Source organism: Orycteropus afer, unplaced genomic scaffold (genome assembly GCF_000298275.1).
Source record: "Orycteropus afer afer isolate SDZICR_OR568_19922 unplaced genomic scaffold, OryAfe1.0 scaffold00167, whole genome shotgun sequence".
Lineage (NCBI taxonomy): Eukaryota > Metazoa > Chordata > Mammalia > Tubulidentata > Orycteropodidae > Orycteropus > Orycteropus afer.
In genome coordinates this window covers 5532939-5549625 of record NW_006921754.1, presented here as the reverse complement: position 1 = coordinate 5549625, position 16687 = coordinate 5532939, and the positions used below count along the sequence as shown (strand labels likewise).

At 37.4% G+C, this 16687-nt stretch overlaps 1 protein-coding gene across 1 annotated transcript in view; it reads left to right on the top strand.

Annotated features, from left to right (window-relative positions):
- Positions 1–16687, top strand: part of THEMIS (thymocyte selection associated) — a 245636-nt gene that overhangs the window by 84505 nt on the left and 144444 nt on the right. Inside the window, exon 3 of the mRNA XM_007946609.1 lies at positions 14550–15008. Within this exon, the coding sequence (XP_007944800.1) occupies positions 14550–15008 (459 nt within the window). The remainder of the gene's footprint in view (positions 1–14549; positions 15009–16687) is intronic.

Below are 16687 nucleotides of genomic sequence, written 5' to 3'. Positions count from 1 at the left end.
TGTGTGTGTGTGTGTGTGTGTGTATAGGGAGAGGGGAGAGGTGGGGAGAGGAGGGAAGAGGACCCGGGTGAGAGACAGAAAGAGAATGAAATAGAGCAAAAGGGAGAGAGAGAGTGAGAGAAAAAGAGGCAGACATGGTGAGTTCCTTGTTCTGTTATAGTGTATCAGGTTATCAGTTTCTTCGTCTATAAAGGTATATTCATAACATTATGTTGTGGTTACCTAGTGCCACTCTGACAATAATATACCACAAATGGGATGGTTTTAACAAACAAGAGTTTATTCTCTTAGAGTTTGGGAGACTAGAAGTCCAAGTTCACGGTGCCAGGCTCTAGGGGCTGGGTGAAGGTCCCTCAGCCTTGGGCTTCAGCTCTGCCTCCTGCTCCTGGCCCACTGAAGCTGGAGGCTTCTCTTCTCTCAGACAGCTCCTGGCTGCTGAGACTGAGAAGCCCCAAGGTTGACAAGTAAAAAGGCACAGTACCCATGTTATCAAAAGACATGGCAGGCAATTAACTTAAGTCCATTGTAAGTCCCAAGGTCAGCAGAGCATAGCAGGCTGCTGAGCACCGACATGGCTCCATGCAGGGTCCAATCATGCCATAGGCTAGAGACCATTACAAAAGCTGCTTCTTATATACAAGAAGCAGACGACATACCCAAAGCAGCTACTCAGCTGCTTGTGGTAGATCGCACCATGAAGTTGATTGCCAGTCTCATCATGGGGAATAACTACTACCAGCTGCCCAGCCACTCAACCAGGCCTAGCCAAGTTGACACACAACCTTACTACCACACATGAATACTATTTACCTCATAATTTTTTTTCCCAAAAATCAATAAACAAAATGAGATGATCATTAAACACTTACTACAACCTTGGCACATAGTAAGTACTCAATACCGTAAAACCTGGGGAAGCCAGAATCTGTGTAAGACAACAAGTTGTCAGAGAAAACTCAAGTATTTTCCACTGATAGCAATAGGAAAGTGATAAGACAGCACCCTGTCAAAGACAAAAACTTGTGAAACCTGGAAAAACAAGGCAGTGTCATTGAATTCCAGTTCTCACAGGTTTCACTGTAGTTGTGTAATTGCTAATTACTGTGATTGTTTATGCTGTCCTTTTACAATTTAGAGGTGCTCTTCTGTCTCAGGAGATGAGCAAGGGTAGGCTCCTAATGCTTTACTTATTTCCACTCAATTCTCCTTGTAGTTGTTATTGTTGTTGTTATGTGCCCTCGCGTCTGACCCGACTCATAGCGACCCCTCCTTGGGTTTCCAAGGCAGTATCACTACGGAAGTAGATTGTCCCATCTTCCTTCTGAAGAGTGCCTGGTGGGTTTGAACCGCCAGCCTCCTCATTAGTAGTCAAGTGCCTTAGGCACTACACTACCAGAGCTCCCCAATTCTCCTTATTATTGAGTAAATTCTTTCTCATTTTTCAGAGTTGAATGACATAGTAGTTTTGGATGATATGGTAAGATTTCATCTTATGCTATCATTTTCTATTTCTTTGTATGAATCCTTTGTTGGGAAGTCAGCAACAGCCATGACCAGGTCTCTTAACAAGCTAATATTGAAACCCTTATTCAGGTACAAACCATAGAAAACCGCAATTTGTTTATCTTTAATGTCTAAATTGATCAACACTAGCATATTCAGTCCCTCTGGTCTTTCCTGACAGCTTCTTCTTGGGCCTATTTTTGGAAAGTTTGGGTTAGTACCACAAGTGTTCTCTACCTAAGGTCTCTCAATGCTCTAGAGAGGCTCATCTCAAAACTGCTCTGAATTCTTGCTAACCAGACATCAGGTCAGACCTCAGACCTCTTGGTGTGCACTGTAGATGGTCCACTGTGCTGCTTTCCAGGTCAAGTCCACTGGGATGGTGGTGGGGTTGTTAGGTTGCAGAGCCCAATGTTGATGTTTAGTGAGATTTTCAAATTTATGTTATTGAAGTTAGCTTTTGTTGCCTAGTAATATGGAAGTAAAAAGGATATGCTCTGAAAGAAAATACTCCTTTTTGTATGCAGTGAATTTAGAAAAAAAAAGTTCAATTTTCTTTTTTGTGCAAATCAAAATCTATTTAACTCATAAACTGTGATATCCATTTAAAACTTATGGTTACATTGGAAAATTCTATCGCTTGCTAATTTTAATTTAATGTAAACTGATTTTTAATTGTTTTTTATTACCATGGGTAACAGATTTTTTTGAACACTGCATAGGAAAACTCAGCAAATATGTCAGACAAAGCATGACATTACAAGGAAACACCACAACATATGTTGACAGTTATAGAAGAATTGCTGCTGTTTTCACCCTTCACACCAGAATGATTTTTTCAATATTTACCTCCCATGTGTAGAGAGGGGAACATATGGGGCTTTACATAATCGTAAGCATAAACAGGTGGCTACTTAGGTACATTTAATTTGCAGGCAACATCAATACTGAATAATGCGATCAACTCCACATGGCTCCCAACTCTTTTTGCTAACATTCCATTAGCAAAATTAAGATCATTAAAATAGAGGGAGGGTACACTCCTTCCTCAGTTGGCTTCAACTACCTATCAGGACCATGAATAAAAGATATTTTCAAGAGTGCCTTGGCATTTTCCTGGTTCTTTTATTCAAGGAACCTTCAACAACTGTGTATAATGTATACCCTGTGAATAACTACAAGCAGCAACACATTTGCATTTAAAATGTGCTTGCATCTTTTATTTCCCCCTATAATCTGCACATTATGGGCATAAAATTATGGTGGTTAAATTCTAAGCAATTTGTCAAAACCTGAGGTCAAACTCCTCAAAGCAACCTGAAAATATTCCCCCAATGGCAGGCCACCAAAGGGATCATTTGAGGCTCATTTCCATATTCAAACCCTCCATGAAATCCATGGAAACAGGTTGCCAGGATTTTTTTTTAATCAGTGTGTGTCAGGTACAAAGCTATGGATTCTATATATTTTGCTCATCTAGTTTAGACTATAATATAGGGGAGCTCTGGTAGCATAATGCCAAAGGCATTTGAATGGTAACCGGAAGGCTGGTGGTTCAAACCTACCAGCAACTCCTTGGAAGGAAGGTTGGGCAATCTACTTCCGTAGTGATACTGCCTTGGAAACCCAAGGAGCGGTTGCTAGGAGTCGGATCCAACTCAGTGGCAGTGAAATATCTAGTTTGTCTTCTTTGGCATTAAACTTCTATGTCTTTGACCATATTATTACCTTGTAATGGCTTTGAAGTCCAGAGTGAAAGAAAATGAGGGGAAAGAATAACCATTGTTTTTATTTTGTTTTAGTGTCTAAAATGTGTTAAGTACTGTCTAAGCGTGTTACATGTATTAGTCTAGTTAAGCATCACAATCATATGAGCTAAGTGATACAATTTTCCCCATTTTGCAAAAGAGGGCATTATAGCCCAGAGAGTTTAAATTCCAAAGTTAACAGAGCAATGAAAGGTTTGAGGCCAGTTGAAACTCAAGCTGTCTGAATCCACTATCTACATACACTCTTAACTACTTCACTTTACTGTCAAGATAGATGTATACCCCTGACCCTGAAAATTCTACTTCCCTAGTGATACTGCCTTGGAAACCCAAGGAGGGGTCGCTATGAGTCGGGGCCAACTCGACGGCATACAACAACAACAAAGTCACTCAGGGTCAGGAGTAGAAAATCTGTGGTATTTTCAAGATCATCCTAAATTAACTGAAATTTAAAGGTGCCTAGAAGGAGCTCTGGTGGTGTAGTAGTTAAGGTTGCTAACCGCAAATGTAGGTGGTTCTAACCTACCAGCAGCTCCACAGGAGAAAGATGAGGCAGTCGGCTTTCATAAAGATTTACAGCCTGGAAACCTAATAGGGGTCACAATGAGTTTGAATCAACTCGATGGCAGTGAATTTGGTTTGCTTTTGCTTTGATGGTGCCTTAAGTCTATGAAAAAGAGCTCTGGTTGTGCAGTGCCTAACACATTTGATTGCTAACCAGAATGCTGGTGGTTCAAACCCACCAGCCACTTGAGAAGGAAAATGGGTCAATCTATTTCCATAAAGATTTACGCCTTGGAAAGCCAATGGGGGTTGCTATGAGTTGGAAATGACTTGATGGCAGTAGGGTTTTTTTTTTTTTTTTTAAGTCTGTGAAAGAATCTCTGGGTGGTGAAGACTGTTAAGTACTTGGCAGCTAACTGAAAAGCCAAGGTGTCTTAGAAGAAAGGCCCGTGATCTGCTTCCAAAAGATCAGAGCGACTGAAATCTCCATGGAACATAATTCTACTCTGCAGGCTGTGGGATCCTTTCTAGTCCTAATGTTTCTGGGGTCCTCCCAGCGAGTCTTACTCCTATCAAGGTTCATAAGATGAACAATTGTCATTATTTTCTCCTCATCCTGTATCTATCCATTCTCACTGTTTGTGAGAGAGAATGTTGTAACATGAGCAAGTATATGTGACACATTTACTAATAGTTATGATTATAATGAAATATGATTATAATTGGACCTTGTTGTTGTTGTTATTATGTGCTGTTGAATTGGACCCCACTCATAGAGACCCCTTCTTAGGTTTCTGAGGCAGTATCACTATGGAAGTAGATTGCCCAACCTTTCTTCCAAGGAGCGGCTGGTGGGTTTGAACTGCCAGCCTTCTAGTTAGCAGTCAAGTGCCTTAGGCACTATGCTACCAGAGCTCCTATAATTGGGCATAGGTATATAAGTTATACCACCACTTGTATTTCAAATACCAGCAGGGTCACCCACGGTGGACAGGTCAGTGAAAACATGGGAAGGCCCTCAATGAGATGTATTGACACAGTGACTGCAATGATGGGCTCAGGTACAGCAAGGATTGTGAGGCTGGCAAGGACTGGGCAGTGTTTTGTTGTACATAGGGTCGCTTTGAGTCACAGCTGACTTGACAGCACCTAACAACAACAACATCAAGTTATAGCACTTGATTTCAAGAGCTCACATTATTAATGTAAATGATCTTTTAAATATCCCAAATGTACCAGATACCACATAGTCACTCCTTTCAAGGTGTTTAAATGTTATTGGGAAAGAGGATTTTTTTTGTTTGTTTGCTTATTCTTTTTTTCATGCAATGGTTGAATCAAAGAGCTATAAGAAATGGGAAAGTTTTATGATTTAGTCTTTTAGTACCAAGTAAAAAAAACTATTAAAAACTGTTAATAACTGTTCTAGACAATTTTGATTCAATTATAAATATGAAGACATGCAAACATGGGCTTGATACTGCCTTTTGTTATATTTAACAAATTTGGTTACTACCTTTGATATGTTTTCTAACTTTCTGAAATACTCAACTAAATTACTATGCAGCATTTTCTTATTATGACTCTGACTTTTCTCACATTCTTTATTTCTGTTCTTGGAAACTGTGAAAGTTAAGGTTATGTTTCAACTTGGCTGGGCTTGGTTCTGAGTGGCTGGGCAGCTGGATGTAGTTATACCCCATGATGAGACTGGTAATCCACTCCATAGTGGAATCTACTGGAGTAGCAGAGTAGCTGCCTTAGGGATGTGGTCTGCTTCCAGTATATAAGGAAAAGCTTTGGGAAAGGTCTCTGAGCTTTTTGGCACATTTGGATCCTGGATTTGGCCAGGTCATCAGTGAGTGGTCTGCCTTGTTGTTTGTCAATCTGGAGACTGTTCTGGACCTGAACTAGTAGACTGTCATGTTGCTTGATGCTTTTTGGACTGTGCCATTTTACTTGATGACCTTGGGCTTGTCAGTCTCAGCAGCCAACAGGTGGCTGAGTTAAGAAATGCCTCCAGCTCCAGAGGCCCTGGAGCAAGAGGCAGAGCAGAAGCCCAAGGTTAAGGGGCCTTCACCCAGCCCCTGGAGCTGGCCCTTTGAACTCGGATGTCTAGCCTCCTAAAATGTAAGTGAATCAATCCCCGTTAAAGCCAAATATTTGCAATATTTTCTGTTAGAGCAGCACTAGAGAACCAAAAGAGAAACTCTTCTATAAGGATTATGGGAAGCACTCAGTAGTTGGTGATGCTCAATAATTCTATAATTGACTGAGAAATCTGGAGAATTTTCTCACTAGCTGGACATTATTATTGTTAATAATAATGTTAATTAATCTCAATACTGGGCTCAAGGTTTCAGTTTTTTTTAATTTTTTGATAGTACATTGAATGCATGCCATTTCATTAAATGAAATTTAATCTATGTCTCAAATATCAGTAAAGTTCATTTTCTTGTGTTGTTAGATTTTAAGTCTTGAAAGTCTTAGAAAATTTGAAGTCTTTCTAAATCTAAAAGGATGGTGGCCACCCCAATTTAAAATCATCTCAGTTAACTAATAAGACACTGGACAAACAATTTATGATTTTGCAACAATAATGAAAGTTGAAGCATATAACTGTGATCAATCCTTTGAGTTATAGAGACCAAAAACCTGACAAATTATCTGACAATAGAGAATTCCTGGCATCTTTTCAGTACTCTGTGGCCTTATCTGTGTAATCTCATGCATGTTTTATTTGTAGCTACCTCATATTGTTATTTTGGAAAAGAAATTATATCATACATGTTAATTGCCAGAACATTCCAAACTGTTAATATTTAAATAATTCTGATTGTGATGACAGGATGAGAAAATAAGAATTAGGAAGTCAAGTTCACTCTAAGATTCCTTGTCTCAGAGATTGAGGCAGGAACATTGGAAAACAGACTAGAGTTTATATTAGGGGAAAAAACTGTGGAATCTGCACCATGATTTTATGCCTTGTATATTAAGTCATATTATTATATTCTGTTGGGAAAAAAATCAATTTTAAAATTATTCCCCATTTGAGTGGGAATTAATGAGGGAAAGATAGGAAAAGAGTATGATGAACATGATGAACATATATTGTGCACACCAAATCAGGAAATTATTTTTGCTCTTCTTATTGTAGAGGATTTGGGAAAAGACTGATTCATGCAAAGGGAGGACCAGCTTGTAAGAATCTTATATTTGTTTTTGAACTGGAATAACATATTCTCATGAGTTTTGTCCTTATCACACATGTAATAGGGAGCAATGTGGTGGCAAGAGCATGAGACTTGGGTATCAAAGGTTTTAGAATCATTGCTACTAGCTATAAAAACTTTGATCATTTTTATGTCCCTTGGTACTGATATTGCTTTTATTGTCTTCAAAAGATTATCATGAGGATAAATGATGCATATGAAAAAATGTTCAAAATTATAAACTTCTAAACAACTGCCAGTTGTTACTAGAATTGTTAAAGGTTATGATAAAATTGATCATTAAAAAGTGGTTAAAAAAATCAACTGTCCCCAAAAGCTAAGGTTTAGGGAAACGATCTAAAAGACTTAATTTGCCTATTAAGTGAATTTAATTTTCAACAGCTTGATTTATGCATTTCCTTATAATTTTTGTTTCTTAAGTGACATGTTCTCTATGAATCATTTTTCCTAATTTAAAAATTGCAATAAAATCCATTTTAACAGCCGAGCAGCAAAGGTGGTAATAGAAATCTATTTTCTTTCTGCTTTTTAATTTGCTTTATGAAGATTATATATTGGTTTATTTTATAATCACTCTCATAATCACTCAGCTCCTAAAATGTGTTTTGTTTTTCTCTGGAAGAATAATAAAATGTATTTTTTCCCAGTAGAAATTGATTATACTCTTTGTGAAATAGATGGAGGATAAATTGGTCAAATTTAGAGCTTATTGCTCAGGCCTGATGGGGCTTTAGCTTACACTTAACTTCCTTCATTGTGAAAATTAAGTTCAAATATCATAATATATTTAACAAAAACTTGTCCTAGCTAATATGGTATTAAATGACTGTTTATAAAGAGAGATTCTTAGCTTTGATTGCAATAGTATTAGAAGAGAAAAGTTAAGCAGATATTTTTTCCTGAACTCTGCCACTTAGTATGCTAAACTGTGTACTTCATCATCTTCTGGGGGAAAACACACAGGTTCATAGATATATTTTTCTTCGTCTATAGACATCCAACAAGACAGCGCTGGAGAGTGTGATTAAGTTGAAATAATGGTGGCCTGTAGGATTTTAGGCTTTTTCTACTTCATGATATTTTAGGTTTGTTATTACCTTAGGTGAACCCTATTCCCTGAGAAAGAAGATGCAGAATTAATTTCTCTATGACTTATGTCATCAATATAGCTAGGATAGAAATAAAACAGTACATGTCTACCTTTTATGAATTTCTAGGTAGTTATTATCTCACAAAAACTGCTGAGTTTTCTCTACCTTGATAATGATTTAGAAGTAAATCCTCATACTGACAAATGAGATTAAATATGTGCATGTGTAAACTCGCACAAACAAATTTATTTACAGTGGAGTTTTGGGGACTACTATTTTATTGAATTTTTCCTGGTACAAGACATAATAAAATTAAAAATTCCTTTCAAGTAAATGTTTCTTTCCCTTACTGTGTTCAAGTACACCAGGTTGTGGATGTATACTATTGAATTCCTAAAGGTTTTTGGGACAGGCTGTTCTGGTTACCTAGTGCCGCTCTGATGGGAGTATATACCATAAATGGGATGGCTTTAACAAACAGTTTATTCTTACAATTTGGAAGCTTTAAGTCCAAGTTCAAAGTGCCAGGCTCTAGGGGCTGGGTGAAAGCCCCTCAACCTTGGGGTCCAGCTCTGCCTCCTGCTCCTGGTCCACTTGAGCTAGTGGTGTTTCTTCACTCAGACAGCTGCTGGCTGCTGAGGCTGAGAAGCCCCAAGGTTGACAAGTAAAAAGGCACAGTCCCGATGTTACCAAACTACACAGCAGGCCATTAACTTAAGTCCATTGTAAGTCCCCAGGGTTGGCAGAGCATAGCAGACTGTTGAGCAATGACATGGCTACATGCAGGGTCCAAGCATGAGATAGGCTAGAGACCATTCCCAAAGCTCCTGCTTATGTACAGGAAGCAGACCACATACCCAAGGGCAGCTGCTCAGCTGTTCACAGTAGATTCCACCAGGGAGTTGATGACCAGTCTCATCATGGGGAATACTACATCCAGCTGCCCAGCCACTCAACCTGGCCTAGCCAAGTTGACACAAAAACATCACCACAACACAGCTTATGTCATTTACACTTTCTGAGGAAGTTGATATTTACAAGTAGTCAAAATTCCATTTTTGTTTGTTTTTTAGGAGTAAAAATAGACTTCAGAAATAACTGATTGTAAGTCTTTGCTAAAAAAAATAAAAAAGTCACTGCCATTGAATCTCTTCCAACTCATAGTGATCCCCATTGGTTTTCCAAGGCTGTTAATATTTATGGAAGCAAACTGCCTCATCTTTCTTTTGTGGGAGTGGCTGATGAGTTCAGATTGCTGACCTTTTGGTTAGCAGCTAAATGCTTTAATCACTATACTAGCAGACCTCCTTAAGTCTTTATATTGTTGTTGTTAGGTGCCATTGAGTCAGCTCCGACTCATAGAGACCCTATATACAACAGAACGAAACACTGCCTGGTCCTGAACCATCTCACGATCCTTGCTATACCTGAGGCCATCATTGCAGCCACTGTGTCAATCCATCTTCTAGAGGGCCTTCCCGTTTTCTGTTGACCCTCCACTTTACCAAGCATGATATCCTTCTCCAGGGAATGGTCCCTTCATAAAACATGACCAAAGTAGGTGAGATGAAGTCTGGCCATTCTCACTTCCAAGGAACATTCCTGGTATACTTCGTCTGGACCAGATTTGTTAGTTCTTCTGGCAGTCATGGTACTTTAGGCATTCTTTGCCAACACAACTCAAAAGCATCAACTATTCTTCCATCTTCCTTATTCATTGTTCAAGTTTCACATGCATTTGAGGTGATTGAAAATGCCATGGCTTGGGTTAGGTGCACCTTAGTCTTCAAAGAGACAGTTTTGCTCTTCAGCATTTTAAAGAGGTCTTTTGCAGTGGATTTGCTCAGTCCGATACATCATCTGATTTTTTGGCTGTTGCTTCCATTGGTGCTGATTGTGGATCCAATTAACATGAAATTTTTGACATCTTCAATCTTTTCTCCATTTACCATGATGCTGTTTATTGGTCCAGCTGTGAAGATTTTAGTTTTCTTTATGTTGAAGTGCAATCCATATTGCAGACTGTAATCTTTAATCTTCATCAATAAGTGATTCAAGTCATCTTCACTTTCAGCAAGCAAGGCTGTGTCATTTGCATATCGCAGGTTGTCAAGGAGTCTTCCTCCAATCCTGATACTGCATTCTTCATATAGTCTAGCTTTTCAGATTTTTTGCTCAGCATACAGATTGAATAAGTATGGTGAAAGGATACAATCCTGACACTCTCCCTTCCTGATTTTAAACCACGAAGTATCTCCTTGTTCTGTTTGAATGACAGCCTCTTGGTCTATGTATAGGTTCCTCATGAGCACAAATAAGTGTTCTATAATTCCTATTCTTATCAATATTATCCATAATTTGTTATGAACCACACAATCAAATGCTTTTGCATAGTCAGCAAAACACAAGTAAACATCTTTCTGGTATGCTTTGCTTTCATCCAAGATCCATCTGACATCAACAATGATATCCCTTGTTCCATGTCCTCTTCTCAATCTATCTTGCATTTCTGGAAGCTCCTTGACAATGTACTGGTGCAACTGTTTTTGAATTATCTTTAGCAAGATTTTATTTACATGTAATATTAATGATATTCGATAATTTCCATATTCTGTGAAATCACCTTTTTTGGAGTGGGTACGAATATGGATATCCTCCAGTCAGTTGGCAAGATAGCTGTCTTCCACATTTCTTGGCATAGGCGAGTTAAGTGCCTCAAGCACAACATCTGTTTGTTGAAACATCTCAGTGGGTTTTCCATCAATTCTTGGAGCCTTGTTTTTCACCAATTCCTTCAGTTCAGTTTCTATTTCTTCCTTTAATATTATTGGTTATTTATCATATGCCACCTCCTGAAATAGATGAACATTGGCCAGTTCTTTTTGATACAGTGACTCTGTGTATTCCCTCCCTCTTCATTTGATGTTTCCTGCATCAGTCCATATTTTGCCCATAGAATCTTTCAATATTGCAACTCAATGCTTTAATTTTTCCTTCAGTTCTTTCAGCCTGAAAAATGCCCAGTGTGTTCCTCCCTTTTGGTTGTCTAACTCCAGGTCTTTGCACATTTCATTTTAGTAATTAACTTTGTCTTCTTGAGCTGCTCTTTCAGTTCAGTTCTTTCATTTCAGCATTTCTTCCATTTTCTTTAGTTCCTCTCCATTCAAGAGCAAGTTTCAGAGTGTCTTCTGACATCCATTTTGGCCTTTCCTCCCTCTCCTGTCTTTTTAATGATCTTTTGCTTTCTTCATGGATAATGTTCTTTATGTCATCCCACAAGTCCTCTGGTTTTCAGTCATTGATATTCAGTGCATCAAATCTATTCTTTAGATGGTCTCTAAATTCAGGAGGAATATAATCAAGGTCATATGTTGGCTCTCATGGACTTCTTTTAATTGTCTTCAACTTCAACTTGAACTTGCATATGAGTAGTTGATGGTCTGTTCCACAGTCTGCTCCAGGCCTTGTTTTCACTGAAGATATTGAGCTTCTCCATCGTCTCTTTCCACAGATGAAGTCAATCTGATTCCTGTGTATGCCATCTGGCAAAGTCCACGTGTATAGCCACTGGTTTACGTTATTCATAAAAGGTATTTGTAAAGCATAAGTTGTTGGTCTTGCAAAATTCTATCATGCAATCTCCAGCATTATTTCTATCACCAAGGCCGTATTTTTCAACTACCCATGATTCTTCATTTCCAACTTTTGCATTCCAGTCACCCATAATAATCAACACATTTTGATTGCATGTTTCGTCAATTTCAGAATACAGCAGTTGGTAATAATCTGCAATTTCCTCGTCTTTAGCTTTGGTGGTTGGTGTGTAAATTGGAATAATAATTGTATTAACTGGTCTTTCATGTAGGCATATGGATGTTATCCTATCACTGTGACACCATTCTACTTAAGGATAGATCTTAAACCTTGTTTGTGATGATGAATTCCAGGCCATTCCTCTTCAATTTGTCATTCCTGGTATAGCAGATCATATGGTTGTCTGATTAAAAATGGCCCAAACCAGTCCATTTCAGCTCCCTGATGCCTAGGATATCGATCTGTATGCATTCCATCTCATTTTTGACAACTTCCAGTTTTCCTAGATTCGTTCTTCATACGTTCCATATTCTGATTATTAATGGATGTTTGCAGCTGTTTCGGCCCCTTTTGAGTAGTGCCCCATCAACAAATGGAGGCCCTGAAAGCTTTTTTCCATCCATATCCTGAAAGTCTGCTCTACTCTCAGGAGGCAGCCCTTCCCCCATCATATTTTGAGTGACCTCCGACCTGAGGGGCGCATCTTCCAGCACTGTATTGGACAGTGTTTCAGGGCTATTTATAGTTTTCCAGTAACATATCAGACAGTGTTTCATTGCTATTTATAAATTTCCAATTCTTTGAAAAGTGGATGGCTCCTTCCTTCTTCAGAGTTTTCAGGAAGCTTCCCTGAAGTCTGTCCACCATGGGTGATTCTGCTGGTATTCAAAACACCAGTGGTGCAGCGTGCAGCCTCACAGCAATATGCAAACCACCACAGTGTGATGACAGAGGAGTGGTGGAAGCCTTTATATAGGAACATAAAATATACATAAAAGACTCTATAGCCTGTTCAATAATGATTTGATACACACAGATGAATTTAATTAGAATATGGAGTCCCTGGGTGTAGCAAATGGCTGAGTGCTTGACTACTAGCCAAAAGGTTGTTGCTTAGGAAGACAAGTCCGCTGATCTTCTGAAAGGTCTTGAAATCCCTATGGAGCAGTTCTACCATACATATATGGGGTCTTCATCAGTCAGAATGAACTCACTGGCAACTAACTACAACAAAAAACAATTAGAATATATTTGTTGAATAAACTAATAAATGATTTTTCCAAGTTATATCATTCTAAAAAGAAGTGTTGGTGGCACAGTGGGTACATGCTTAGCTAATAACCAAAAGGTCAGTTTTTCAAACTCACCAGATGCTCCTTGGGAGAAAGATGAGGCAGTCTCTACTGTAAAGATTTACAGCCTTGGTGACATTGTGGGGCAGTTCTACTCTGTCCTATAGGGTCACTATGAGTTGAAATTAACTTGACAGCAACAGGGTTTATTACTCTAGTAAATTTCTTATAGATTGTCTTCTTAAAATCAATTAATTGTTTTTTTCCTTATTATTTTTTTTCTGGAATTTATTAAAATGAAAAACCAGTGAATATATTTCTCAAAGTGACACAAAGCTGTTCCTATAAAATAAAAAGTAATTTAAACAATAGAAGCACTTATACATGCAAGCATAACAAGCTGTATCTTAAAGAGGAATAATTCTTTGTATTAGTGTTTTGATTATCCTGACAAAGAGAAAAAATTCAAATAGCAACACTACGGTAAATTTAGAGAAGCAATGAGAAAAAAGAGTGGTATATAAATAGTGTTCAATTCAGAAAAACTATCTAATCCAGCATTTTCCAAGGAGGATCCTGTGAAACATTAATGTATTTTGATATATTATGGTGTGATATATTAATGGATGTTTTCCCCAAAAGTTTTATAATCAAGGAAATTTGGGAAATTCTTCATACTATACTCCTGTTTTGAGATTTTCAGTGCCTCTAAAGTTTCTGAGAAATCTTAGATTAACTGGATCCATATAGGTTTATTATTATTATTGTGCTAAAATAGACATACTATGAAATTTATAATTTTAAACATTTTTAAATGTACAATGTAATGGCATTAATAACATTCACAATGTTGTAAACCATCACTATCTAATTCTAGCTATAGTTTTGTTTATTTTTATTATTGTAAAAATAGAGACAACACATCATTGTGATTCATTATTTTTCAAATGTGCAATTCAGTGAGACCAATTACATCAGTAATGTTTAAACATTCGTTGTGATGATCATTACTCATTGCCAAATTCTCCATCTTAAATTTGACCATGAATCAGTTTCCTTCTGGAACATCTATGAGTTTATCTTGATGTTCCCAGATAATATACTCACCGAAACACTAACTTCACCTATCCCTTTCATTTAAAAAATAAAATATGTGTTCTTGAGGGATTAAGTGCCTTGTTCACAGTCACACAGGGAGGGAGTTAGGGACAGAGCCAGTATCTCATCCAGATTTCCCGATTCTACAGGACTTCTATTTCAAGGTATTTTTCACATGACTCAATTTAAGTAGACTGACCTGATGATCTAGTAATCTATAGCTACTATATTAAATTTTTACAAGGATAACTCAAATTTTGATACTTACCTCTAATCTTTTAAAAAGGTACTTTTAAAAAAGATACTTTTTAAAAAGATACTTTTTAAAAGCTACTCTCTATCTATCTATCTATCTATTTATTTTAAAAAGCTATCCTATATTTATTTTATAATTCTCTCATTGTAATTTTCTTATGAGAACTGTCATTGTCAGAAATATCTCTAATTCACACAATCTGTTCTTAGGTCTTTTTAAGATTGTGGCTGATAAAACTCCATACCTTACTATGGAAGAAATTACAAGAACCATTCATATTGGACCAAGTAGACTGGGACATCCTTGCTTCTATCATCAGAAGGATATAAAAGTAGGGAATCTTATCATAAAGCAGGGTGAACAAATCGAGCTCAAATCCATTAAAGAGATAAACGGAGAAATGATTGTGAACTGTGGAATGATCAGGAATCATCACAATTACTCATTCACTTTGCCTTTGTCACAAGAAGGAGAATTCTTTGAGTGTGAAGATGAATGTATTTATACCCTAAAAGAGATTGTTGAATGGAAGATCCCCAAGAACAGAACACGAACTGTGAAGCTTACCGATTTTTCGAGTAAGTGGGATTCTCCAAATCCATTCCCAAAAGGCTTTTATGGCTCTTTGATTCTCAAGCCTGTTTATGAAATTCAAGGTGTGATGAAATGTAAGTATCCACTGAGAATAATTCTCTATGAACATAAGTTGTGTGAGGGTTGGTAAAAAAGAAGGTTTTAGAGTCTGTGGAATGGGACTGTTTCCCTGACTGATCATGCTGAGAGATTCCTCTTCTGTAAATAAGTAAATCAAACAATCATTGCAAGGATCAAATTGAATAAAGTATATAAACATATATGTTTACATACACACACGTATATATCTGAACACACACACATACACACACACATATACATCCAAATGTAAAGGGCTGTAACTGTCAGGTACAGATGGATTAAAATATTAATTCATTTTTATCACTACCAATTAAACATGGGTAGAAAAGGAAGATTTAGGATGAAACTCATTTGATTAGAAACAGACATTTGTTTATGGAGGTGGCTAAGAGAAGAAGTAAAAAAAAAACCACAAACAAACTCACTGCTGTCAAGTTGATTCTGACTTATAGCGACCCCATTGGGTTTCCGAGGCAGTAAATCTTTACGGAAGTAGATTGCCCAGTCTTGCTTCCACAAAAGAAGATGTAAGAATGCAAATTTTCTTTAATATTTTTCCTATGTTCTTGTGACATCTTTCCACCACCACCCCCAGCCATGGTCATAAATCTTCTATATTAGGTGGGCGTTCCTTCTGACTTACAGAAAATGAAATGATAAATTAATTTTCATATGGGCGTGTTTTAATATACACTCTTCGTAAGCTTAATTGTATTTTAGAATAAGACTATCTGGAGAAAGCATTGTTACCCCAAAAGAATGAATGTCTTGAATTTTCATGAGTATGGCACAAATATGGGGCAAGCAGAGGGCAAAAATTTCTAAACATGGAGTCAAAACTCTAGATTCTAATTCTAAAGTCCATAACAGGCAATGGCTTTGTGTGAGCCATTTAAACTTCTGATGTCTTCTTTGGAAAGGGGATTATTATTATTTTTTTCCTGATGGAATTGTAATTTTATCAGTATTTTAAAAATTATTATATTTTTAAACTTTTTATTGTGATTTGGGTGAAAGTTTACAGAGCATGATTTTCTATTCAGCAATTCATACAAATTTTGTTTTGTGATATTGATTGCAATTCCCACAATATGACAGCACCCTTTCCACTTCCTCCCTGTGTTTGTTGCTTCCATTCATCCTTTTTTAAAAAAAAAAAAATCCCTGGGCAAATGTTACCCTATTGATTGCACATGGTTGAGAGCTCTAAGGAATGGATACCTACCTGGTGTTCTTGTTCATCTTAGATGTCTGCCCATTGTTTGGCTGGAAGTGAGGCCACAGGTGGTGGTGGTGGTGGTAGTGGTTATGAGTTAAGTTTCATATTTGAAAGATGTCAAAGAGCCATAGTCTTAGGGATTCCAACAGTCTCCATCAGACCAATAATCCTTGCTTTTTCTTTTTTTTTTTCTTTTCTTTTCTTTCTTTTTTCAATAATTTTGAATGCTGTTTCACGTTTTTCTCCTACTCTTTCCAGGACCTCCTATTGTAATCTCTTTCAGAGCAGTCAGCAGTGCTCACTGGACACCTTCTAGTTCTTCTGGTCTAACATGGTCCATTAATCCTTTGGACTAATTGTTTCCAAGTGTCTTTGAGTCTCTTCTTCTTTGCTCTGGATGGGGAGAGATCAATAGTTGCAACTTAGATGGCCGTTCACTAGCTTTTTTTTTTT